The sequence below is a fragment of the Lichtheimia ornata genome (genome assembly GCF_029851405.1).
Source record: "Lichtheimia ornata isolate CBS 291.66 chromosome Unknown scaffold00077, whole genome shotgun sequence".
In the NCBI taxonomy this organism is placed as follows: Eukaryota; Fungi; Mucoromycota; class Mucoromycetes; order Mucorales; family Lichtheimiaceae; genus Lichtheimia; species Lichtheimia ornata.
Window position 1 is genome coordinate 91,940 of NW_026695397.1, and position 25,952 is coordinate 117,891.

The window sequence follows — 25,952 nt, forward strand, 5'->3', positions numbered from 1 at the left end:
TATACTCTATACGCTGCATCAAAAATAGGATGACGCGTGTTTAACATCCAATTGCTTGCACAGTACGCCGACAGAATACGTATTCATTTGCAAGGAGCAACAAGAAAGTTATACAAGTTTCATATATAAACCATATCAGAGGCATTTTTATTCTGAAGGAAAAGGAATGAAGGGATGCATATACTTGCAGATGGAGTTGCCATGGAAATATCTTGTTGTTTGTATCAAGGAGACTCGACCAGCGGGCTTCATCCACCAGCGTACAAGATTCCAATCGGCGCAATCGTACACCCTTGACTACTCTTCTTGTCCTTTTGGTTGACGACCGCTCATGTATTGCCAACTACTAAACTTGCTCAATGTCAGAATGGAAAGTCCATCAGTATACTCTCTTACAAGCAATGCTGTCTGAAAACGATCCAAGAGTGTGGTTTCAAACGCTCCAACACCTCCCATTGCTCAACGACGCCGATACTAGAGTGTCCGTTTGTCGACAACAAACGATCGATTGACGCATCCCTATATTGGAAACGACTGCATCAGATATGTTCCAGGGTGACAAGACAATGGCAGTAGCGTGCGAGCAAAAGGTGTATCAAAGAGGACAATACGTATGCGTCTGCCTGCAACAATCATAAGGCTCTCTCCCCACAACAATCCACGCGTTATACCAATACTTGTTCGCATATCAAGATGCCAGTAGAGTTGAATAGTTTAGTATCAATGCTATTACCAATGAAAACGATGTATGGATATTGGGATAAGGTTGCTTCCGTGTCATTGTATTGGGTTTATACGTATGAGTTGTCGGTTGTTGTAGCATTGCTTTGGAATAAAGTCCCGTTGGAATATATACAACGTTGGATTGGAAAGGAAAGCTATATATGAAATGAGAAGAGTGAGCATTGTGCCATTTGTGTCGATATATGGTCAATCATAAATGGTGGGTATTACAACAGGCTGACGTCGGCAACCTTGAATAGTGAAAATGATACCTCGCTAAGGTGCTCTCTGAGGCCGTCGATTTCAATTCTACAATCGGTTGCTATGATACTTTGAACAAAAGATCTACTTTCAGCCTCGTTTGGAAAACATCATGATGACGGGATATGCATTTTGGTTGACATGAATAATAGATGATCCATGTATCTTACATCTGAGGCTTCATATTTTGGTAAGCCTACTATTTGGGTCGCCTATCAAAAATGGCTCGCCTTTTTTTGGCCCTACCATTGGAGATCGAAAATGGCTAAATCTGGACTAATTCTGGTTATAGGTCCACCCATTGGAGATGCTCTATAACAAGTCATTGAATGATCGCCTTTGTTCTAACAATGAGCCAGGCTTCCCTATGCATACGAGTAGTATATGATGAAGGGGATCTTTGTGGATATGCAAATGGTTTTTTATACATGGTTGATGCTACGAGTCAATCTTGAAGGTGGTATTGCTAACGAGCAGGCATGTTACTACAAGGAGGGGCTTCCAATTCTCATAAGGATCCAAGATGCATTAATGTGGGCCAAAGATTACATATGTATTGGTAATGACATTATATGTCTCTGGCCCAAGCTTCATTCTTAAGGATCCCTCCTGGTCATCAATTTGAAGAATGTTCTCAGACATTCGGTACTCGGTCTCACATTGCATGAAACTTTTTATGCACACACAAATATGAACGCCCATTAAGATATCACCACCATTGAAGAAAGCAATCGAAGCATTACAACGAGAAATGGCAGACGAAGTGATGTTTAACCAATATTTGATATCCAATCTTCAATTGATATTAACTCGAAATATGCTAATTAAATGTTGCGTCTGACAAGCCCAGCTTGCAATTCCGAAATGTAGATTTACTTTGCACCCATCATGGCCTTAAATTCTTCAAAGCTGATCTGGCCATCCTTGTCGGTATCGGCTTCATTGATCATGGCTGATAAATCTTCTTCGGAGAGCTCTTCATTCAAAGAAGCCATGACACGCTTCAACTCTTCACGATCGATCAAGCCGTTACCATCAGCATCAAACACCCTATGTAGGATACACAATAAACCATTCCATTCTTTGAACTCGTTGTTGATATGGATTACTCACTTGAATGCTTCCTTGAGATCATCCGCTTCGTTATCTGATTTGAGATTCTTGACCAGACCGAGGAATTCTTCAAAATCAATAGTGCCGTTGCCATCAGCATCCACGTCGTTGACCTATAACCCAAGCATGCATAGATCAGTCTAGGTAGCCTATCGCATACGCATCTCTTTTTATCTTTTTACCATATCCTGAAGTTCAGCGTCACTTGGGTTCATACCAAACGAGCGCAAAACAACACCGAGCTCTTTGGCCGAAATGTTCCCATCGCCATTCTTGTCAAAGAGTTGGAATGCTGCCCGATACTCATCGATTTCCTCCTTGGAAAGTTGATCTGCCTAATCTGAAGCTTGAGTCCTATTGCTTTTTCGCTTTATCGCGTGTGCGGTGTTGTTACCATAGTATATTAACTCGAAAAAAGAAGATGGTGTGATACTCTCGCACACCCACACACACCACACAACCTCTCGCTCTTACTTTGTGACTCGTATGACAGCGGTCGTGGGTGCTACACGAACAATCCCATGCAAACTTTCTAGTCTCGAAAAGGAAAATAGGTATCACGTACTAAAGCCCATGCACGGCACAGATCAGTAGTAGTAGTAGTGGTAGTAGCATGCAGTCTATAATAAAGAGTAGCGGTCTTTGATCGAGAAAAATGATGATGATGATGATGATGACACATAGCAGCGAATGCATGACATAATGGTTATAGCTTTTTTGACTAGGAGAATGACAACAGCTGTTGCTGCACTACCGTTGCCATGGTGCATACTCGACCCAAATATGCCATGCTGACGATTTAAATTAACTCGATCGATTGAAAAGCGGTCCACGTGCCTCACTGAAATTATGGTACTTGTTGCTGTCAAACATGTTTAAAAGGATCAGCTTCTTGTTGAGCTGTCATCGCCATCCTTATCACTTTTTTCATTATGAAATTCCTTGCAACACTTGGTGCTATTCTCCCTTGCTTGGCATTGGTTTCAGCCGACTTTTTGCCTGATGTTCACAATGCTGCACCTGGTGCTTCCAATGTCAAGGAACGTATCCGCCCACCAGAGGGCATGTCAGCCTATGATGTCTTTTATGCCAAAGGCCAACGTGTGTATCAATGCAATCCTGAACGCACAGGTTTCCAGCATTGGTACAGCGTCCAAACACTTGGCTCTCTTTACCCAACCAAGGATCGTCAACCACCTTTTGATCTCCAAGGTTCTGAAATTGGATCGATTTCTGTTGCACCCTTGAATTCATCCGTGTACGTAGACATGATGATATGCTCTTTTTCTTTTTTGCTCACTTTTCTATTAGGGCTGATCCCATGGATGTGATCCCTGTCATCTACTACTACCCTGATGGATCATGGGTTGGTACTTCACGTCCCTTGGCAACCACTACCAGGGAAGAAGGTCGTGCTGAACGAGGTGATGCTGGCAATCTCGATGACCATTTGGAACCCGCTGCTTTCAACTCTGAAGATGGCTATCTCTCTCATGCAAAGTATGTGGTGCGTCTTGGTTCTCTTGATGGTGCCGTTCCAGCACCAGAGGATTGTGACATTAAGGGTAAAACTGTTATCAAGCCCTTCACTGCATACTATTTGATGTACACAAACCAAGAAGGTGAAGAACTCTTACGAACCGAACGTGAAGAATGGAATCGTATGATCGAGGAGTACAGACCCAATGATAATGGATTGGGCTTTTAAATAGCAAGTTAATACAACAACCACATGTTCTGTATATTCCTTTATTTGGTGATGATGATAAAGTTTTGTTGATTACATCGATTTCTCCTCATCTATATATAAGCAATGAAAGGGAGGAGAGGGGGGCTGTATGATAAGGATATTGGGGTGGCAACAAAGGCCGCGGGGGGAGAATTGGGATACTAGAAAACGCGACGCGACGCGATCCAAGTTGTACTGCTTCATACTCCCAAAATTTCTAGATTATGTCTGATAGAACGACACGCAGCAAACGAAGCAAGCGTAATAATGCCGTCAGGTACATGGACACCCCAACAATGCAACGATAAAGCACTCACACAACCTTCAGCAATGTCCATTACGTCGGCTATGTTGAGGATGAGGAGTCCGTCGAAGCCATCATGAAGAAATTCGAGGAACTCGAGAGGATCCAAAGTGAAATCGCTGGCAGTTCAACACCTGGCACACCTGATATCACTGACAACGATGTCCACATGGCTTCACCCGATGTCAATGCGGCAGCAGCAGAGGCACGACCTTTAACAGAAGAGCAGCTGGAGGAAGTGTTTAAGCGAACGTCGGCTTTCACTGTCAAAAGTGCTATGATTGATACGAATGAGGAGGATGTGGATGCGCTTGAATTATGGCAAATCGAGTTTCAAGATGGCAATACGGAAGAATTATTTGAGGAAGAGTAAGTTGAATGGAGAGGGATGGTGGTGGGTTCATTCATAGGGATGTGGATGTGTACCAATGATGATGATAGTGATTACATGCATGTCGACGATGATTTCTGGGATCAAGAATTTGGCGATGCACCACCACGACCGAAAAGAGGACGACGTGCTGCTACTCCACGTGAACGACCTACACCAACGGGACGACGAGGATTGGACCGGGATAGTATCATTGCGAAATACCGAATCATGCAAGTGCAAGTGCAGGATCAAAATGGCAACTTTTTCATGGTCAAAAAACGTGTCAGGTAAAAAAAAAGAGAGAGAAGGATGGGCCTTTTTTCCTCAGCCGTCATATTGACTCTTGATCATTAGTGCTCTTGATCCAGGCTTACCAACCTACGTCAAGATCCCTGGAGCACCAATTCCTCGTTCATGGGTACATCAAATTATGGAAATACCACGGATAAGAAAGTATTCTGGATCACAGTGAGTATTCAGGTGAAGGGATCAATCATGATCATCGCTGACCATTGTACTTTAAGTTTACATGAGGTGGATGATATCTTATCTTTGGATCTCAAGGAATATGGCACAGACTTTAAAGCAATCTATATGGACCCTCCATTGTTATTACCAGGCGAAGAGCCTACACCTGGAAAGATCCATGTCGATGATTTGGTAAGTGATTCATACCTCACATCAAAACAAGTGTCCTCTACTCATACAAGGAATGAAGCTACGGTTAAACATACCAGAGGTGATTCCTTGCGGCTTCCTCTTTATTTGGCTTGAAAAGGAATGGTTGCGACGCATCGTTGAGATAGGAGAGCAATGGGGATTTAAATATGTTGAGAACTTTTGCTGGATCAAGAAGAACATCAACAACCAAATTCACACAAGCCCAGGCACTTATTTCAAAAAGAGCAAGCTCACCCTACTGGTATTCCGAAAGGCAGGTCTCATCATCACCTTTTGATACTACAAAGTGGCTTACACATTATCTATATAGGAAGGAGACGTGGAACTTCGACATCAACGTAATCCAGATTGTGTATTTGACTTTGTAAAACCCATGTTGCCTGGTATGTCAAAAGCGGATTAGCATCATATTTTAATAAGCTAACATGCGGTTGACAGGAGAATCCACTGAGTCCAAGCCTTCCTTTATATATCATGTCATTGAGACCATGTTACCAGGAGCAACCTATCACCCAGAGACCAACCCTGATGGAAAAGGCCTTTTGCAATTGTAAGTACCTACATGTCTATAAACGGGGCACGCTCTAATATGGCTTGCAACAGATGGGCGAAAAAGGGCCAGCAGAGGACAGGTTGGACAACGATTATCGAGAAAAATGATTAGAATTCATGCATGGCAAGCATAAATGGCAAGATTGTCTTTCACTGGAATATGCATGTGACGTGTTTTGTGGGGCCCAGGGAATGAAGCATGATGAAAGTATAAATGCTCAAGTGAATGAGACATTATGAAACAATCTTTTACACCTTGACTACCATGATGATGAAAACACGCAAGTGGTCAAAGATGTGGTTCTTTGGCCTAATCGCTTCATTCTTTATATGTAACTTGATTTTCTGGCGCTATCGTCCACGTGGCGGTTGTGATCAGAGTGGCAATTGTACTTTTTTCGGCAAGGTTTGTTTCGTATGGTATAGAGAGGTCCAAGGACATTAGTATTCATTCACCATCACCATCCTATCAGAAATTTGGTAGCGCTCCACAAGCAAAACCATCCACTCCACCTGCACCACCCCCACCAGCTGAAGCCAAGCTCAACCCTGTACTTGTACAAGAAATTCAACCCATCAAGCGCCCCAATACCTTCATCCCAGGTACTTACGCATATGATTCATTGCTTGTATATGGTATCTCACATAGATTCTATCATAAAGCGGGTAGACCAGCAGAGGCACAAGATTTAGAACTGATAGCACCAACCTCGGACGATATTACAATCCGCCTTAAAAAGGATGCAGCACTAGGCTATGCATCGCGCACTGAACCATGGCAATTTGGACTTGTATGTCATGCAAACTCACCATTTGCATCTATGCTAATTTTTTTTTATCCAAGATCAACACCAAACCGGACGTGTTCGTTGCTTCTGAAGGCCATTTTGGTTTCGTAAACCAACATTATGAGCGTGAATTCCGCATTTATTCATTGATGAAATGGATCTTGCGCGTTTACAGACGCGATCCACAACGTACACAACCTTTGCTTATGGTGGATGCTGGTAAGCTGTTGTTGTAAGGTATACTTTTTTACGCCAAATACCAACCGTGTTTTAGGTTCCAATCATGGTCTTTTCTCCATGGTGGCTGCAGCAAGTGGTGCACGTGTCATTGCATTTGAACCACAAATCAACTTGCGTAGTAAGTATCTAATCCATAGGCTTGCCTTTGTTTGGGAATGTGTGGTATTGATGAATCACCACCATCTTTAGGTGTCATTGCTTTTGGTGGTCGTTTAAACCAAGTCTCTGATCGAATCCGTGTTCTTCCATTTGGCGTATTGGATCAATTCCGCAAGATAGCCATGGCCAAGTATGAAGTTAAGGATGGTGGTATTGGTCATTTGGATCTTGCTGGCGGAGCAAATTCCACCATGCTTACCCAAACCATCCGCTTGGATAATCTACCCCGATACGACATGCTTTTTGGTGGCGATAAGAACCATAGTGAGAAATCACTCATCAACCAACCTGAAGAGATCGATCCTTCCTACGCCGCTGCATTACGTTCACTCAACACACTCGGCGTGCGTTCAAGCATGGATGAAGCATTGACCTTGAAAAATCCCATCCATTTTCTCAAGATTGATGTGGAAGGATTTGAATTGAATGCATTGGACTCGGCTACACGCTTATTTGAAGCAGGGCTTGTGGAACATGCCGTCCTGGAATTCGGACCTCCTAGTCGTTGGGATGTCACTGTACCCAAAGAAGAGCAATTGAATACCACTGAAATACGCAGGCGTACCGTCGACCACGCCAAAAAGGTGCTTCACAGAGTGACCAAGGAATGGGATATGGATATTTATCTCTTGCCAGCTATCGGATGGCAATCAACAGTGAAGTACATGTTGCTACGCAACGTCACTTTTAGCAACATGCCAACCGGTAATCAAGTCGTTCACAAGCTCAAGGCATGGGACTTTGATCATCAACCTTTTGAACAAGATGAATTTGAGCGAGAATTGGAATCCATGAAGCAGTTGGTTACCGAAGTCATTCCCTTGCCTGATCATTTAATCGATGACTACATGGAGCGTATGCAGTCCATTGGTGAAATGTATTTGTGGTTCGCTAAGCGTACCGGCCATTCAGCAGTGACAGCTAAGCTAGAAATCTAAATTGCATTAGCATACATGTTTATACAAACCCAATTTACAATCGTCATTCAATAATACATCTACATACAACATACACCTTACCACTTTTTTATTCGTAAAATGCCATCAAAAATGGCCTTGCAATGATTCTATTGTACATACAAGCAACAGCAAGTAGATTTGAACCAAAAGTGCATGGTAGATCAACAACCTATGGCGTATAGAAATGGAGGAATGGCGCTGATAGGTGACAACAACCCTGATTTGACTACACAAGACCACGACATCCACCACGCACTCTGGCTCTTTTACACGTAATGAGCCAACCTTTAATCCTGATAGAGGCGCCCCATTGGCTTATCAATGTTTGCATCATTCCCAAGACCCCAACAACATTTATCACTCTTTCCTCTTATGCGCACATAAACTCACACGCCCACGCAAATAAAAAAGCCCATCGTGCTTCTACGTGTCTCTTTTCTTCATGGTCCCTCTTTGGTTGATTACGATGACAAGCCAGTAATTTTGGTGTGGACTAGGGTGGATAACGCTTTTGAAAATCCTGTGGATGATTGGTCATTGTGATCATTCAGGGTTCTTTGTTGATTGATACCCTATTTTGATTGCCGTTGCTCATTGTGATGCTTGATTCTTGTACAATGAGGTATGCAAAGTCTATTCCTAATGCTTAATGACTTTATCCTCATACATGCTATGTACATTGCACTTATTTCCATTTAGCTACCTGGGGACATGATGTTGCCCTCTAAGACTGAAATTGACATGGTGCATTTTGCGTGGTCCAAGAACATGCAACGTGAAGCTTTAAGCAACATTCAATCACGGGTTCAAGGCATGTCTCGTTTCGGGTGTGTGAATACATCCGCCCAGAAGCGGGATTAAGCGAGATGCGAGTCTTCACATTATACTACAAGGTCTCTGGGCTTGGAGTACCTCCCTGAACATACTTTTGTTGTCGCTGGTGGAGGTTTTCCCATCCCTGCAGCGGGACTAAGAGAGATAAGGGCGTCATCTCACATCGGGATCTCATCATGCAAGACCTTGCGACTTGTATGTCGTTCCTCCTTTGTACGACAACTCATCACATTATGCTATCGGTGGGGTGATTCAAAGTAGCTCCTTCACCGAGCAGGTCTGCAGTTACCTTTTGGAAACTCATCAACTCCTGAAACTTGATCAACATGGATTCTACACAAGGTAGGTTGATATGACATTTTCAAGCTTGCTCGTAATCGGTAGCTGATGCAGCAAAACGAATGGACACCGAAGACTCTGAAGGAAGCACCAGAAGTTGAAGAATGGAGAAAAGAACTTGGCGAATTTGAAAGAAGAAACAACAAAAATCCTTGCATCACCATGTTCATCAGTGATTATGCAATCACTTCTCACACATCACGTTGTATCGTTTCGGCGAGTCCATGGGAATAAAGGAAGGAGAACTTGCGCTGGTTGCTTTCCAGTTGGCAACTTTACTATATAGATGATGAATAACTGCTCCTCGATTACCATCATGATGATGTACATTGCTATGTAGATACCTTCATATACTCCATTATCATATACCTTGATACGAAAGTTCAACATGATCACTCCCAAAATTATACATCCTCAGCACACTCAAGGATTCAATATTCGATTCACTCGGATCGACCAAGAAGCAGATAACGATACAAGAAATGTCCGATAAATGACTCCTTATATCATGCAATGGGCAAAGAGGGGCCGTGCGATCATCTTTTGAAGAGACTGTGGAATCGGTAACCAAGATCGATGACACAAGGCATCTATGCATGGACCTTTCATGGAGGCTGGGGTGGTCATCACAAGAGCGCATGATTGGATTATTGGCTACAGGTGTCATGGTGCCTACAACATCATTTGGCGCTGGTGTAGATGCACCAGGCGTTCGACTTGTGATCATTTATACTGCTATACAAGATGGTATCGTTGGCTATGCACAACAAACATTGCTGAATAAATCTCCTTGAAAAATCTTATGTAATTACATGAACGGCATATGTCATTCACCACACGATCCATAATTTGGATCATCCTATGCAAACTGGGCTTCCATCCACAGCGATCAACGTTTCTGCTTGCTTGATTTTTTGCTGCAGCCTGCATTAATAGCGTGATCATGTAGAATGGCCTCAAATTGATGCTTCAAACCATCCCATTTTACCACCACTAGTAGCCATTAACTTTGACAAAGAAGCCATTGATGATTGTTTTTATGAGCGCATAACTCTAATATACATAAAAGCACCAGGCGTGTGTGATGCATCTATTTGAATAATCCTGTACTTTTCTGAGAACTACGCTACGATCCAATGTTGGCATTAGGAAGAATCAGGTGGTCCGGCCTCCAATGATTCTAATATCATAAAAGAAGGTGAGATGAACGAAGGAGGATCCAATGGTCCACAAAGCACTTACCAAATGGCTTTACGATTTCGTACAATTTGCCGTACAACTTGAAAGCATGTTTATCTATGGAAAGGGATGATAACTGATAGATGTAGGAGAATGAGATATACATGCTTTGTAAATGCAACCCTGTGTTTTCAACATTACCTCTTCTCCGAGTTGGCGTACGTCTAAAAGAATCTGCAAACGAATCTTGTCTTCATCTGACATGGTGCGTCCTGGTTGTTGGTTCAGCAAGGAGGAGGATGATTGGGCGGACTTTTTGCTCTTTTTGATCTTTTTGAGTGAATTCTCCATCTTCCGTAAGCTGGTCAATAAATCACTGATGCTGGTCATGTATCGGTTGACGACATTTTCGGCAATCAAACGACCCCAAAGCTCCTGCTTATCGCTGTCAATCCATGTCGTGTTTTGCTCGGTAAATTCGGAATAGGGTTGAAAGATCTTGGATATGAAAGGTGATGGTTCGGTGGGTGGTGGTTTGTTGGTATAACGATATTGGCCACTGATATCAGGCACATGGTTCAAAGCTTCACTGCATCGCCGACTCACAATGCGAACAACTCGAAACTGGATCTCGGCAACCGTTGCCATGGCCAACTCATCCAAAATGGTATCCATGCTTTCTATTTTTATGTATGAGTTCAACGGCAGCCAATGGATCCTTCCCTTTTCTCACCTCTCAACATGGACAAATCCACATCAGGCAACTTTGGTGCTATTGTCTTGGTGATACGGCTTTTCACCTAAATGGATACCATGTTTAGAGACAAGTTTTGTATTCAGGTCAATGGTTTACCTCTTGGATAAAAGCATCCACATCATGAGAAAGGATGACCAATTGTGAAGTTGATATCGATTCGTCATTGTTTGAAGGTTTGGATGGGTTCGTTGCTTTTCCTTGATTTGTCTACAACACGCATATGGGGTCAAAAGATCCAACATTTCAAAACCAACTACACGCACGCACGCACATGCGACCTCATCTTACCTTATCAGCTCCCAAAATATGTTGTAGAATACCTGTTGCCCATATTGAATATCGCTTGGTGAGCTATACATGTGACAAGCAAAATGAGTTTCCTGGTTCTTAATGTTAATGACGCACCCTATGTACCTGTAGAGTGAGCTTCCAAAAGCGATGGGAAAGACTGTACAAAAATATATGGTCGCTCCAACACTTTTCAATCGCCTGTGAAATGGCTCTCGTTGCAGCAAAGGCCAAGTGATAACTTTCGCCTGAATCGCCACCACCACCTGAGGAAGAAGAAGGGGGTTGCTGTATGACTGTACTACCAGTTGGGTTGTTCAATAAATCCTCGACATTCTTGACAATCTCTCGAAATCTAGGTTCTATCCATGTCAGCTGCATCTGCATGATAGGAATGACACACACACACACACACACACCCTACTGACCTTAATTGGAAATAGACGGGCAATTGCCACCGTTTCATGAATTCTGAATAGCGGGGATGGCTCCTCAAGCAGATCAACGATTTTCTGGAAGTGCATATATTCTCAATGCTGGATACAAAAGAAATGGATGCCGTATAACTCTATAGACACATGAATGATTAAAATGGTAAATGGCGGGATATTTGGCACCTACCTTGTGGAAAGAATCGGTTTGTCCAGGGGCATAAATGCTGCTGCCATGCCGATTTAAACGATCAATGACTTCGACCCAGAATGAATTGACGAGAATTTCATAAGTGGTGCCCTTTAGATTCTTTTGCGTAATGTCCAATATAGGTTGTAGATCACCAGAGGCAAATGATAACAATTTACTGTACATGGTCGTCAAATCAGCAAGAGCATCATGCGTGATAGTCTAATAACATCATCCATGGTTAGTATGGCTACCCATGTTCTTCGATCCTTCCCTCTATCAGCATACCTTTTCAACAAATGGACGCACAAATTGCTCTCGAATTAGCCATTCAGCCACTTGTGTCTGATCAATCAACGCATAGGTTCGCAAGCACTGGATCAAAGATTGCTTTGTGGAATCATTGGGTTGGCCCTCCTGTAGTTGTCGTAAAGCTGATTCCAACGTCCTTGACAGCTTGCTCTGCAAAGTGTCCTTGATTCGTGTGATACGCTATAGCATGGATAGGGTGAATGACATGCTACATGTGTGTATATGTATATATAAAAGTTACCCATTCATTTTCAGCCATAAACGGTAAGTGTTTGCCTCGTTTCACTAAATGCTGCATTTGGTTGTACTCGATGGCGACGCGTTCGATTTGCTTTCCCAAACTAGAATACGTTCGTTCCATAAATGAAAGGCCATTCCTCCTCTTCCCTTTCCTTTGCTTCACAACCAACCTTTCATCACTTGTCACCGAAATAGCCGGGGTATCTGTGTTGATCTCCAATAAATCCTCCACTTTGGTAACCGATTCATGGATATTGAGCATAAGTTTCAAGCATGTCTATATATCCATCATCAGTTGATTGATCCCTTTGCTGTTTTTACCAAATCCTCCTCCCTCCATACATACCTTTTTTTCCCGTAATTCAGCACGATGCTGGAGTTGCGACTCGAGTTGATCAATGCTTGATTGGCAGTTGATGCGAATGTCCTAATGCCATGTATCAATCCACGTGTGTTGTCCCATCCCATGGACCCTCCTTCGTTCCTTACCAGTGCTTCATGCTCCATACGTTTCAAAGGTCCACGAATATTACTGATAGCTTTATCCACACCTTTAAGGTTGGTTGACAGGTCGATAAAGTCTTGGTAATCGCGGTTGATAAGTTCAATGAGCTCGGTCTTTAGGAATTTGAGGTGGTTGTTGAATTCGACCTTGAGACGTTCGAGTCCCAAATGGCGTCTGCTAGCGAGGAAGCGATCGGTGTCAAAGTTGGGGGCAATAAAAGCAGCGCGATCCACAGCATCCTTGGTCAATGGTTCAAAAGTGAAATTGCCATCCTCGTCATCCTCGTCCTGAAAGTTGAATACAGGGCGTTTTCGGTCGTGTGGTTTTAAGATATTCGTCATAAGTGTGGGCCGTGTAAACGAAAGCCACGTCGAGTGCTGGTGGTGTGTTGGAGGTGTTGGAGTTGAGTGGAAGAGGTGTGTGTGTGTGTGCGGGAATTCAAAAGTGCTGGCTCCACCAAATTAGTAGCATCATTACCACTTGAAGCTCACGTGACATTGAGAAAATGAGTATCTGCAATCAATGGGATCCTTTATTCATTAAGAAAAATGGTATACTATTAAGCCTCTTCGACCTGATCGCCCAATTTTAGCATGACTTGAAGCCATCGTTCGTCATTTGCCCAATCAATGTTGCTCTCAAGGATAAGTCCCTAATGATAACAATGAACAACGACAATCCATATCCCAATGTTGAATGACTTACCATTAATACATTGCGTGCGATTTCCAACCGGTTGACCATATCATCCATGCTATGTAAAGATGCCCCTTTAGCATTGAATAGAACAAGGATTCCACCCCCACCGCTACTTACACTTCTGGTCTGACAGTGACTTGTGATGCTTCTTTGGCAATTTCTTCTAATTGTCGGGTCCGTATTCTTTGTATTTCTTCAATCAATTGCCGATTGGTGATGTGCGTGTCTATAATGATGATAATGAATGAATGAATCATCCTTACAAGGGAACGATCACCCCACACGTTGATGATTACCCAAGACTTTGGCTTGCGTTTTGGCCAACTGTACACGTGCTTTTTTCAATTGATCCGTGATCCGTAAAATCAACAATGTCAACTCGTCTCGTTCTTGTAATCTTTCCGTAACCAAGCGCCTAGTTTCAAAAGGGTTAGTTGCATACATGGAGTGGGAGATAGATAGGGTGAACCTGCTGCTTACCTTCGTTCCATAGTGTCATGGTCGCTCGGCCCGCCGTAGAGTGTATTCAAAGTATGAAAAGAGGCATCCAAGTTGCGTGTCATACATTTCCTGCTCAAGTTGAACTGTGTCATGACATCCAATTCGGCTCGTAGTCGATCAATGGTGTTACAAAGGTCTTCTGCTGAATGGTCGATGGATTCGGTTTGTTCGGGTGGTGCCAATGCGCGTTGATAGTGGTCAATGTGTCGTCGAAGCCAGTCAATTTCTCGTTGTGAATCGAGGACTTGTTTTTCTTTGTTGGTCAGTACGGGTGTTGATGCCATTGTGGTGTATGTGTGTGTGAGAAGAGAGTGAGAGAGGAAGAGAGAGATAGAGGTACTACAAAGAAGATCTGAGTTTGCGTGTTGAAAGAGAAATCAAAAGTCGCGTGGCCTCATTAGCGCTGTCAAAAATGTTTTATTTTCAAGAGAGCAATGCATCCACTCTCATAAAGCTTGTGCTGTTATTGGATTGATTCGATGAAGATGATAAAAGTGTTTGTTGCGCAAAGGTAGTTGGATTGGTCAAAAGAACAGGTGATGGTGGGGTATCAGTGGATGATGCTGTAGTGATATGGGTGGTAGTAGTAGTAGTGGTAGTAGTACTAGCATTGGAAACATACTACTGTGGATTGTCAGCAATACATACATGGCTCCCTCTTTTTGTTTTGTCATTACCACAGATGCTGCTGCCGCTGTAGCTCGTGTAGGTCGTGATAGCAAACAAATGATATACAAGCTACCCAAAGTCGTTGGCTGGTATAAATCAGCACCCAGGCCTCCTCCTAAATAAAATTGAGCTTGTAACGCTTCAAGACCACCATCATTACGTTTCATCCATAGAATATCGGCTACGGTTTGAGAACCATTGGCTATAGCGGTAAGGGTATCTGGATGTGTGCTAAAGAACTTTTCTGATGTGGTGCGTTCCGTGGGTGGTGTCCGTTGCCAAGTGGCATCCACGCTGGAAGCCACATGCGTTACATTATCAAGCAAGACACGATGCAAACGTGCAAGCACCTCGCTACTTGTAGGAGCAATGAAAGAATAAAGTGGACGATGGGCAAGTTCTTGGGGATAATAACCTAATAATGTTTGGACTTCATCGGATACACGCGCACAACATATCTCCATGGACAAAAATGCCTAAACAAAGGACCATGGGTAAAATGGTCCTTGAGAGTAAAAGAAAAAAAATCATACGTACCGTGACCACAGGGGACGATGTTCCTTGTAAAGTCGTTTGTGCTGCTGTGGGTGGAAGCGTTGTCATGGTAAATGATGAATGACGCATAAATTCACTCGCGGTGGTATAAGATGTTGTAGCTCTGCTGCTGTTGTTGGGTTTCAATTTAGGGCGCCCACGTTTCTTATGATCAATATCATAACATCCATCTTGTTTGCCAAGTGAAACGCATCGTCGACAAGGCCTTTCAGCTACGATGCGGGAGATCAATTGTGTGTTTGTTATATAGGTGGGTGGTCCAACTCCCCCACTTACTATCACAAGCTAAATGCGCCCTTCTACAATTAATCTACATAGGATGGATGGATGAAGGAGTGGTCATGATCAGCCATGGGGGATTCATATCGTCATTTTCTGTAGCATACACAAGCGCGTTGTACGTGTGGTTTGTTTCTATTGGGTGGATGTTGCTGTTGTTGACTTAGCATATAAAAAAAAAAGATGTCAGTGAAAAAAAAGGGGAGAAAATAGAACCTTTTTTTCAATGCTTCGGAGAATTGGGCAAAACGTGACATGCGTGGACCCAAGGCTAACTACTCTATCTTATGCCGGGCTATTTACATTCTAAATTTTCCGATGGGACTTTTTGTCAAAACGTCTACAAACGATTGGCTGATGCATTCATCTTCGGAATAGCATGTGATTTCGTGCTGTCCGCGGCTTGGTTGCCACATCCGACGATCATCAACGTGAATGGTAGAGGAGTATTCATGCAACCACATGCGTACATAGATTATGAATGGATCATCTTCATCATGCTCTTATTATTATTGCTCTTAAGGCTAGTTTTATTCATAGGAGTAGTATGTAGTAAATCAATTAATACGCTTTGAGAACTTCTGTCGTGATCGATGTCTTGATATCGCACCCCCTCCTATAGTAGCAGAGCGCTGAAGTGGGGGCGGCACTGCAGCGGCCTTTTTGTTGTCAATCTCAGGATCTTGATTTAACCATGATGTGCTTGTTGGGATGGTGGCACTATTAATGGTGGTAGCAAAAGGCACCTGTTCTTGTGGTTGCTGTGGTGGTGGTTGATCATGTTCGCGTGTTGATGAAGTCATTTCTTGTTCCTCCTCAGGAGGCTTTGTGTCGACTTTTAGACCATGAGCTTTCCTTGATTTACGTTTCTCCTCAGGACTTGTCGTCGTATCACAAACAAGCAATGTTGTATCATCAGCATCCTTATCCTTATTACTATTTTCATCCACAACGGCATCCTTGTTGGACTCATCATCCGATAGCGACTGCTCCAAGATCGAAAAAGTGGATGTGGTAGATGGTGAATCATTATCATAGTTGTAGAGGTTCTCGTCATCATGATCCTCATAAAGATGCTCAAATCCATAATCAATGACGCCCGTGATAGCTGAAGCACCACGTAAATCCTTATCAGCAAACAAGGTTTCACAGTTCATGACAAGATCTTCAATGACACAATCATTGTACCATTCTCCTGGTGACCGTTGTGCTTGGTTATGATCATGGAATAAGGCAGGTGTAAATACCAACGAGATGTTTTGCGCTGACATTTTGTTTTTCTCTGCGAGTGCAATCAATCTACATAGCAAGGTGGTGGTGGTGGTGAGTAGATGGTGGTAACGACGTTTCCCCCATTTCTTTACCTGGCAAGATGTTCAATCACAGCTTTTAGGGTATCATAATTGGGTGGTGGTAATTTGATGAGACGTGTCAAGAGATTCATCAATCGAAGCTGCTTATCCGGGATTTCTATAATAAAAGACGAAGGTAAGGTTCACGATGATGATGATGATGACAAGCATACTACTTACGGGAATAAGTGATTCGATCGCTCAATTTGAAAGGAAAAACAGGTGATGATAGCTCTCGTAAAAAGATCTTTAGCAGTGAAGCCACGCTATACACATCTCCTGGTACATCGTCCTTGCCAGGAACCACGTTGGGTTCATCACGCTCAAAAGCAGATTTCAACTTGTCAATGTGTGTTTGTTTGCCCGACACGCGATAAATGCCTTCCTTAGCAAGGCCTTCTTGTTGCTCAATACATTCGATGCATCGGGTAATAAGCAAGGGCGGTGAACGTCGATATTGGCGTGCGTAATCAATCAATGATATTCCAAAGAGCATATCTAAATTGTACCATAGTTAATAAGCATGCATGTATGTGTAGCAATAGAACCTTGACAACAATACTTACATGGACATTCACCCACATGATGATTTTGATAATACACTGGATCAGGCACAGGGTATTTTTCAGGATGAACAAGCGTGTCATACAATGCTGGATCACGTGTGGGATCAATGCTGGTCAATAATTCCTCTGCACGACGCAAGTGGTGTTTAATATCATCCAATGTGCCGGTCTCTGCTTTGACAATGATTTGGGTTGCATCTTTGATGGAGCGTGCGTTCTCTTCAAACTGGGCCTGGATAGCCCTTCTTGCCGCATCATTGACGGCTGATTGCCGACCTCGTAAATGATTCAATCTCAACACCGTCTTTCGATAATGTTTATCTAGTCGTCGTTGTTGGTATGAGATCAAAACCATGTTACACACCTATTATTATGATTTCCTTTTTACCTGCTTCAATGGCTTCATTTTTAAGTCGTGCTGTTTTGGCCGTGATACGAGAAGGATCTTGATTAAAGGTCGAAAATTGTTTCATGAAGCGTTCCAATTTTCGCTGTGTGGATGTGGGTGTCATGGGCGTGGAAGGTAAATCAATGGATGGTTTCTTACTACCAACAACACCCATGGTTGCACTGCGGGATACGGTGGGATTTGCCTTTTCTGGTGAAGCATGTTGTTGTGGATCATGATCCTGGTTGCCGCTTTTTGGTGTCGCTGGTGGAAGCATGCTCATGACGCCTTTGAATCCATGACTACCACCGCTGGTAGGTGTGCTGGGAGTTGCTGTAGTAGGTGACATGGCTTGTGTACGCTCAATGTCTTGCCATTTATGTTCATAAGCATCTCGTGCCTACCACCACCATCATTTGTCTGAGATTTATGCAACAGCAATAGAAATGGGACACCACCACCACTACTACTTACTGCTGGGAGATCACGTAACCGTGTCTTTAAGTATTGTTGAGCTACACCTCGCATTGCCTTTCGGTGATGCCTTCTTGATTTATCATGTTTCTCCTACATCAAGGGAAACGCGCGTGTTGTTAGTAACCATAGGAGCAGAAGGAGGAGGAGGTAGTATCTACATACCTTGAGTTCGGCTAAACGTTGCAATTGACCTTTCATGGTTTGGATATAGTGTGTACGAGCTGACCGTTGTTGTGTATCCACCTCCACATGGGCAGCGAATGCCTTGTGGATACCCGTTGCCATGTCAGGATCACATGCAGGGAGTTCAAGGTTGTGAAGGATTCGATCCAGAGAGTTTTGATATCCCTCTTCAAGCTCAACCCTGGTAAATGAATGCCCGTTAACTCTAAAAGGATCAGCAGCACCACCACCATCGTGTTGCCTCTTACCGTTGTCGAAGGTAAATAATGAATCTCGCTAATTCATCATTGGTTTTTTGTGATAGAATCTCGATATCAGTCGATTGGGATAGTACTATCTGCTCCAATTCTTTATCGGATATTGGTTCCTGGTGGTGGTGGTGGTAGCATAGCAACAACGTAGAATAGGTTAAGGTACGAACAAGAGGCTGGTTTGAAAAAAGACGTAACATACCATGAAGGCAGGTTTAGAAGGTGGCAAACGAGATCAAATGACAAGATTGAAGAGTGTTTTGAAGGGAATGGTGCATTCGACATGCAATGAGTTCAAGGGAAAACCAGCGATGGAGACTGAAGAGAATAGGGTAAATGAATCGTGTAACACCAGCCAGCGATCTTTTGTTCCACATCCTTATTGCAAGCCCAGCTATGTGTTACAGTGGATTTAGGCCCTCAAATCTTTTTTTGACACCTCTCTTTTTATTATGAAACAAAGCTAATGACTAATCGTGTTGTGTTGTTGTTGTTGTTGTCGTCGTTGATTCAAGGATACTTTGTAATTCATTGCTAGTGATATCCGCTCTCTTTTGTAAAAAGGCATCGCCCAATAATTGTCCAATGTCATCCACAAGTTGCTTTTTCTCTTGTTCGCTTGCTTGGCCTGATGTTTCCATATGTGCTCCATCCTTGGCTACTTTTTCAAGGACGCCCTAAACAGAAAAAGACAATTGTCAATCATCGATTCCCCCCAAGTCCATTGTTATGAACACACGTACCAGTAATGCTTCTTTACATTTCTCTGCCTCTTGCACCTTTTGTGCGTTTCCATTCTCCAAAGCATTTTGCAAACAATGCGTCGTAAAGAATTTGATATGCGGTAAAACAAGGACTCGCGTAACTTCTGTGCCAAGAGCATCCAATCCAATGATGGCGCCGTATTGTGTTGTCAAGGGTCGTGATGGGTCAAGCAGTGCTCGTACAAGCGTCTTTGCAATTCGAGGTTGGAGTGTGTGATAAGCTTTGCCATAGTGTCTGCAAATATTGGCAATCAAGGATGCTGCACGGCGCCGCACAGACCAATGATCTTGGAATGGATCCTCTGATATCGTTCGACCAACAAGACATGTCATGATAGGTGGAATCAATTGATGTAACTAGTACCATACAATTGAGGTTAATTCATCCCACCACACATGCACACACACACACACACACACACACAACACGCTCTCCGTTCACTTACATAAGGCTCCACAAACAGGTGCTGATTATTCAACAAGGAATGGGCCATTGAAAGCATTGCATCCAAAACGTCAAGATCTTTGTGATTCTGTGTGACCTTTTTGTGGATATGCTGAACGAAATAAGGTAAAAGCTGATGCAAGCCAGGATCCATGCGTAGACTCTCAAATGCTTGGGATCGTAATCGCTCATCTTCGCTTAACACTGCCTCCGTGATCCTCTCAAAGTACATTTGCAATTCCTTGGATAAGACATGCTTCACAAGCGGCTTGACATCCACTTGATCGGAAAGACCACTTGTACCACCATGGCTTTTGGATCGTTTTGAAAGTAAATCAGCTTTGGCATCTAAAGTAAGAAAAAGTCAATATCATATCGATTGGCATGTATACACAACTTACCACCAGGGGTTGGGTTTTGAGGAATGGCGGGCTGAACACCTTCAATCGCTAACCAATGCGCCGTGAAGCTGACATCAAGAGGTATCTTTGGCAACGGTTTGCTCAGAATCGTATCAAAGTCGAGTTCGTCGTCTTGCGTAAAGTACACATCGGTAGAAGCAACATTGGCTTTGCGAAACTTTGGAGGACCACTGCAAGCATAACCATACAAGGGCTAATATAGAAGAAACACTGGTTAACATCCTGTATGATAGTATAGTACCTACTATATACCTCGACGTTTTTGGCACGAAGCGCAGAGTTGATATCGTCCACCGTCAATCGCGTACGTTTCGAATGTCGCATGAATTTGGTTGCTTCCTACAAGTCGCATTAGGCTTTTCCTTTCCCCAATCAAAGAGCCACCACCACAAGACGCCTTACTTGGATAAGTTCGTGTACTCGATATTCAACATCTTGCGCCAGCGCTGATGCCGCATCGTCTTTGAGATTGGTGATACCCAGCGATTCGCCAATGTTCTTTACATTGGGTGAGTGAGGGGATAAATGGGAGGTTCAAAGTATGATTGTACCTTGACAGTTTCTTTTGGAAATACACTCATTGTGGAGAAAGAGACAGCGTGCGTGTGTGTGTGCGCTGCTGCTGTTGCTGCTGTTGCCATGCTTTTCCTCCGCCGCCGCCAGCCGATAAAGGCAAGCAAAAGTACACTTTTGAGCCGTCACACACACAGTGATCTTATGCAACATGCAGATGGGTTTATTTACAAAAGAGACTAAAAAGTAAGCTCCAATACTACAACAAGATCAATCAAGATGCCACGCTCCTTATCATATCCATCCATGCGCACTTTGGTACAAGAACCGGTCCATGGGGAATTAGGATCATCTTTGGATTGTTCACTGACTGGTATCATGACACGATCTTCATCACTCACTCGATCATTCTCCGTGATATGTTGATGTCGGTTGAGACAATAGATGGAATATCGGATTTTGGGTTCGCGACTAGGCCTTTTGGATGGCACGGGCGTCTTTTCTTCTTGAGGTGGTGATGACGATGCCTGAGAACTCTTTTCTTGGTCCTGATCCAATCGTTGTTGTTGTGAGGAGGTGTCATTGTTCAACAAGGTATCCAATCCAAATCGACATAGTAGAATATCATCATAGTCTTGCTCATCATCACCCATATGCAATAAACGTCCTGCAATATTCTGTGCATCCACACGTACACGATACGTCTTGCCGAGAATTTCCTTGGTGTCTGAATAACAAGTCTTTTTCCAAATGACGTCTGTGGGTGGTGAACAAGAGGATTCACTGATGGCCGGTGTTACTGGTTCCGTCGTTGCATTCAATACGCCTTCCTCATTCTCCAATAATCGATCCAATTCCTCATCTTCGTACATTTCTCCTTCGTTGTCATTGATTTGTTCACTGCTGTCATCAGATGATTCCATGACCGTTTCAATGATTTGTGATGATGGCTCAGGTTCCTCATACACCCATCCATTGGCAACATTCGGTGAGGGCAATTGAATCGAGACGCAGAACCGATATTTGGGGACTCCCAGCAAGATCTGATGGCGTCGATCCGAATCCACATCAAAGTATTCATCCAAAGCTTCAGCATCCCGTAATTGTTGACTGGGCACTTGTTGATCCGGGAAAATGATGCGTTGTAAAGCCATCCGCTGCCACAAGGCACGAAAAACAATCCCCTCATCCACAATACCATCCGCTCGTACATTGGTAAGTTGACCAAACGCCATGTTGCTGTAGTTGATCGTGTTGCGTAAAAGATAGGATAATACAGTGGCCTTGTCAATCACACCCCCTGAAGATGCATCTTCAATCAAGGTTTGGAAAGGGACAGTGGCAGAAAAGCTGAGACGTGTGGTCCTTTGATGCCTGATTGAAGAAGAAGAAGGAGGAGGAGCTAGTTCTTGAGATGGAATACGTTTGCGTTTGCGAGCTTTGACAGCTGTCATCAAGGGTGTTTGTGGAGTGGTGATTTGTTGTTGCTGTCGCATTGGTTTCACAAATCCAGAAAGACGCTTATGATCTTGATCCACAGGGCCTTGAGGTGTCCAATGGATTTCACCCACCGACAGCATGAATTCGGAAAGCACGTCCCTCAATAGACAATAACGCTCGTACTCTGAATGAACATAGAGAAGATCGGCATTGAGGACATCCGCCATATAGTCGACTGGTAACTCGGCAATCGCTTCGGGGTTGTCAGGTCCAAAACGTAGCAACAATCTCAAGGAAGCATCCCGTAACTGTAGATACGCTGCGTGGTCACGTGGCAATTGGCAAATATGCTCAAGATCGCGCATGATGGTAAACATAGAAAGTTGATAGGTGGTGTAGCGTTCAGCACATGCATGAGCAAGATCATCCAGTTGAAAAAGAATCGCAATGGCCAATACGCGTAATGTATCATCCTCTTCCATCTGTTCGAAAAACTCGTCCTTGTCATTGCAATACATCCATTGTAAAGCATATCGCACATGGGATGCAAGAATGTGGGTAAAGAGGGGTTGTTGTTGTGCTTTGTCGCTGCTGCTATTGGACTCATGCGGTCGTTGCCATTTGCGTCGAATAATGTGTTGAAAAGGTGTCAGGACGAATTTTCTTTGAAGCAATGCTTGAAGCATGTTGATATTGAGTGTCATGACTGAACGACCTTCTGCTGTATTCACTTTGTGTTGCTCAGGTTGCTGTTGCTGCTGGTGCTCATGATCTAATAGGTGCTGATTGTCGAGAAGTTGCTTAAAGAAAGGCGCTTGTGAGACAATGGCTTGATGGACATCGAAACGCATTCTCAAAGGGAACATGGGATGTAAAAAGACAAGGCTCAGATCCGAGTACAATGCTTGTTCAAACATTGTTTCCAAATGGCGTTCCACTTGGGTCACATTCTTTTTCTTCATTGTCGACGACGCATACATAAGAAAACAAGGAGAGGGAGGAGAAAAGGGCCACACGCGATTTAATCTCACTGTCACATGATATCCATGCACCTTTGGACGTCGAACCTGCCCACCACCCACGACTTTTGTAATGATGATATCTTCCCATTCACACCTGATTACGTATCCATGGAAACGTGTATCTATAACTGCATCATGATACAAAGCGTGTTACTGTAGACATCATTTTATGGTAAAAAAAAAGAAGAAGCCAAATAAAGTAGAGTATTATCTTATCATCCCTGCTAATCAAAAGTTCTAGATGCATTATGTACGTGTTGATAAGGAACCAACCGGCAACATTGGGGTTGTATGTGTATATGTGTGTGTGCCTGTCAACCATTGCCATGCATGAAATTGTCCAATCTAAATTTGGCTGCCATATCACTGTCTTTTTTTTTCTTTGTCTCTTTTCTTTGTGCTCGTTGTTCACCCGCCACTACAATGCCACGACAAAAACAATCGGTGGTCATGCCAAGCCGGAAATCGCTCCACATTTACGAGAATTGGAAGGTGTACTCGCGCCAAGGGAAACTCATGTTCCGTTGCAACCAGTAAAGATCGAAGCCAATGACGAGGTCGATGGGTTGAGTAATGTATGTATCTTATTAGGAAGAAGGCGCGTTGGTACCTAGATAGAGAGCTTGCCGTGAAACGAGATAAAGAAGAGCGTGCTATCCAGTTGACGTTTGAAGCCAAAGGCCAAGGGCATGATGAAAATGACTACATGATCGAAGACCGGAAGAATATCTGCGTTGTGTGTGCATCACAAGCTGGCTTGACACTCCATCACGTAGTAAGTTTTTCTTTTATCCTCCTTTCATTCTACAGCTTCGATTGATGGCTTATGGATAGGTCCCTTATGTATATAGGCAATGGTTCCCACTGGCTATCAAGTCGAAATCGGTAAGCGGCGATGGTCATCATCCCAATAGACTTGCTTATATGACATTGTTGTAGAGTAGGGATTTGTTACTCTTGTGCAAGGAATGCCATGATCGATACGAACGCCATGCTACTGCTTTTAAAAAGTCTCTCGCTTTGGAACATGGAATGCCCATGGAAGGAAAAGGATGGATTGTCATACCTGAGCACCGATACATGCGCAAGACAGCTTCAGCTCTTTTATCAGCAGCAAACAAGATGCCTGTAGAACGTCGACAGCAACTGGAGCAGACAATATACGAGTTTTGGATGCAGAATGCTTCCTGGGAGAATCTTACATGGGGTCAAGTCTTGGAAAAGTGTGCTGCCTTTAAGGATATGGAACGTGGCCCTGGTTTTACTGAACATGGGGAAGGCGTTGTGCAGCATCTCATGAAGAACAAGTACATCACCGAAGAAGGAAACAAGGAAAGATGGCCAGATCTGGAAAAGTTTATCAAGCAATGGCGACAACACTTTTTAGATCATGCACAGCCGCATCATTTAAGTAGTAGATGGTCGGTAGATAGTGATATATATACCAATGGAGCATAAAGGATATCAAATACATCATAATGCTAAAAGGGAAGGGGGTATCCAAGGGGGCTCGACTAGTGTATCCATGGTAATTCTTCTTTCAGATCAAGATATACATAGATGCGGAATAGTGAGGAACAATGAATGAAGGCCTTCAGATCTCAAAGCTTACTTTTCCTTGACTAATAAGCCCTAGGTAATGTAAGGACACTTTCATTATCCCATGCACAGTAGTAGATGAACAATGAATCATTTTCTTTCGTATCCAGACAACGGCCACGTACACTTTTCATCCTCCTTCTTTTACTATGGCAAGCCAGAATACTCTTTTTCGACAACAGCAGCAGCTCTATCGATCTTCACATTACTTTGGAAAGCCCAAATCACCACCTCTCTATATAGAACAAGCCGATTCATACAATGGCAACGATCAACAAGGGAAAGGCAAGTGTCGGTTGACGAATCTCGACAAGGGCCATTATGCAATAGCTAATGGACTGAGTTTATCAATAATAGGACGTAAAAGAAGAGCATCTGAAGATGAGAGTATGGAAGACTTGAGCGATGGCGTCTCGTTTGACTTTTCACCGTCGCTTGAACGAACAAATGCTGCTACTACGACTACTGCGAGTACAACTACGGCTGATAATAAAAATGGACTACGACCGAAGCATGACAAGATCACCAAACGGAAACGGATAGGAGCTGAAAAACAGTTTCCGCTGGATAAACTACTTGGTATGTAATACAAAAGGGCAATGGGGTGGGAGAGGGAGACAAGACGTGAGAAATCGCTGACGCATTGTAATTTATATATATAGCTACATTGGACAAGGAACGACTGATCGATTTAATCAGTAATCTGGTGGATGCTCATCCAAGGCTGCACCCCGAAGTAGAGGAAGTCGCGGCTGCTTTACCCCACACATCAGGCTAATTAGTATTGTTTTCCCAAGCGTTTTCACATGTTGTTTGTCACATCCCCATTTCCATGTGTGTATCATAAAATGGTATTCCACCTGCATTTGT

At 43.3% G+C, this 25,952-nt stretch overlaps 12 protein-coding genes across 12 annotated transcripts; 5 read left to right on the top strand and 7 right to left on the bottom strand.

Moving 5' to 3' along the window:
• Positions 1–1,856: 1,856 nt before the first annotated feature.
• On the bottom strand, positions 1,857–2,887 carry O0I10_010842 (uncharacterized protein; the record flags this gene model as incomplete). The annotated part of the gene is made up of 4 exons (XM_058490816.1): positions 1,857–2,034; positions 2,098–2,210; positions 2,280–2,432; positions 2,870–2,887. 4 exons carry the CDS (start codon positions 2,885–2,887, stop codon positions 1,857–1,859), a joined length of 462 nt encoding a protein of 153 aa, XP_058338428.1.
• A 142-nt stretch (positions 2,888–3,029) lies between these two features.
• Positions 3,030–3,805, top strand: O0I10_010843 (uncharacterized protein; the record flags this gene model as incomplete). The annotated part of the gene is made up of 2 exons (XM_058490817.1): positions 3,030–3,355; positions 3,409–3,805. 2 exons carry the CDS (start codon positions 3,030–3,032, stop codon positions 3,803–3,805), a joined length of 723 nt encoding a protein of 240 aa, XP_058338429.1.
• A 245-nt stretch (positions 3,806–4,050) lies between these two features.
• On the top strand, positions 4,051–5,848 carry O0I10_010844 (uncharacterized protein; the record flags this gene model as incomplete). The annotated part of the gene is made up of 9 exons (XM_058490818.1): positions 4,051–4,103; positions 4,155–4,499; positions 4,572–4,790; positions 4,858–4,971; positions 5,028–5,163; positions 5,222–5,437; positions 5,495–5,567; positions 5,623–5,734; positions 5,788–5,848. The coding sequence occupies 9 exons, from the start codon at positions 4,051–4,053 to the stop codon at positions 5,846–5,848; spliced, it is 1,329 nt and encodes a 442-aa protein (XP_058338430.1).
• A 153-nt stretch (positions 5,849–6,001) lies between these two features.
• O0I10_010845 (uncharacterized protein) lies at positions 6,002–7,861 on the top strand (the record flags this gene model as incomplete). The annotated part of the gene is made up of 6 exons (XM_058490819.1): positions 6,002–6,142; positions 6,210–6,339; positions 6,400–6,527; positions 6,581–6,743; positions 6,799–6,882; positions 6,954–7,861. The coding sequence occupies 6 exons, from the start codon at positions 6,002–6,004 to the stop codon at positions 7,859–7,861; spliced, it is 1,554 nt and encodes a 517-aa protein (XP_058338431.1).
• Positions 7,862–10,200: 2,339 nt separating this feature from the next.
• Positions 10,201–13,298, bottom strand: O0I10_010846 (uncharacterized protein; the record flags this gene model as incomplete). The annotated part of the gene is made up of 14 exons (XM_058490820.1): positions 10,201–10,235; positions 10,298–10,370; positions 10,436–10,914; positions 10,968–11,034; positions 11,088–11,198; positions 11,280–11,342; positions 11,406–11,634; positions 11,708–11,847; positions 11,901–12,122; positions 12,189–12,392; positions 12,454–12,553; positions 12,623–12,729; positions 12,799–12,879; positions 12,942–13,298. The coding sequence occupies 14 exons, from the start codon at positions 13,296–13,298 to the stop codon at positions 10,201–10,203; spliced, it is 2,268 nt and encodes a 755-aa protein (XP_058338432.1).
• A 218-nt stretch (positions 13,299–13,516) lies between these two features.
• O0I10_010847 (uncharacterized protein) lies at positions 13,517–14,441 on the bottom strand (the record flags this gene model as incomplete). The annotated part of the gene is made up of 5 exons (XM_058490821.1): positions 13,517–13,609; positions 13,663–13,711; positions 13,774–13,882; positions 13,953–14,071; positions 14,137–14,441. 5 exons carry the CDS (start codon positions 14,439–14,441, stop codon positions 13,517–13,519), a joined length of 675 nt encoding a protein of 224 aa, XP_058338433.1.
• Positions 14,442–14,580: 139 nt separating this feature from the next.
• Positions 14,581–15,830, bottom strand: O0I10_010848 (uncharacterized protein; the record flags this gene model as incomplete). The annotated part of the gene is made up of 5 exons (XM_058490822.1): positions 14,581–14,778; positions 14,835–15,302; positions 15,364–15,593; positions 15,658–15,691; positions 15,768–15,830. The coding sequence occupies 5 exons, from the start codon at positions 15,828–15,830 to the stop codon at positions 14,581–14,583; spliced, it is 993 nt and encodes a 330-aa protein (XP_058338434.1).
• Positions 15,831–16,217: 387 nt separating this feature from the next.
• O0I10_010849 (uncharacterized protein) lies at positions 16,218–19,162 on the bottom strand (the record flags this gene model as incomplete). The annotated part of the gene is made up of 9 exons (XM_058490823.1): positions 16,218–16,959; positions 17,025–17,130; positions 17,193–17,510; positions 17,579–17,899; positions 17,967–18,366; positions 18,441–18,533; positions 18,606–18,807; positions 18,875–18,993; positions 19,076–19,162. The coding sequence occupies 9 exons, from the start codon at positions 19,160–19,162 to the stop codon at positions 16,218–16,220; spliced, it is 2,388 nt and encodes a 795-aa protein (XP_058338435.1).
• Positions 19,163–19,347: 185 nt separating this feature from the next.
• On the bottom strand, positions 19,348–21,089 carry O0I10_010850 (uncharacterized protein; the record flags this gene model as incomplete). The annotated part of the gene is made up of 7 exons (XM_058490824.1): positions 19,348–19,554; positions 19,621–19,998; positions 20,088–20,434; positions 20,488–20,701; positions 20,761–20,847; positions 20,911–21,006; positions 21,060–21,089. The coding sequence occupies 7 exons, from the start codon at positions 21,087–21,089 to the stop codon at positions 19,348–19,350; spliced, it is 1,359 nt and encodes a 452-aa protein (XP_058338436.1).
• A 171-nt stretch (positions 21,090–21,260) lies between these two features.
• Positions 21,261–23,423, bottom strand: O0I10_010851 (uncharacterized protein; the record flags this gene model as incomplete). Its single annotated transcript, XM_058490825.1, has 1 exon — positions 21,261–23,423. The coding sequence occupies one exon, from the start codon at positions 23,421–23,423 to the stop codon at positions 21,261–21,263; it is 2,163 nt and encodes a 720-aa protein (XP_058338437.1).
• A 483-nt stretch (positions 23,424–23,906) lies between these two features.
• Positions 23,907–24,941, top strand: O0I10_010852 (uncharacterized protein; the record flags this gene model as incomplete). The annotated part of the gene is made up of 4 exons (XM_058490826.1): positions 23,907–24,016; positions 24,075–24,258; positions 24,318–24,368; positions 24,423–24,941. 4 exons carry the CDS (start codon positions 23,907–23,909, stop codon positions 24,939–24,941), a joined length of 864 nt encoding a protein of 287 aa, XP_058338438.1.
• Positions 24,942–25,231: 290 nt separating this feature from the next.
• O0I10_010853 (uncharacterized protein) lies at positions 25,232–25,860 on the top strand (the record flags this gene model as incomplete). Its single annotated transcript, XM_058490827.1, has 2 exons — positions 25,232–25,661; positions 25,745–25,860. The coding sequence occupies 2 exons, from the start codon at positions 25,232–25,234 to the stop codon at positions 25,858–25,860; spliced, it is 546 nt and encodes a 181-aa protein (XP_058338439.1).
• Positions 25,861–25,952: the final 92 nt, after the last annotated feature.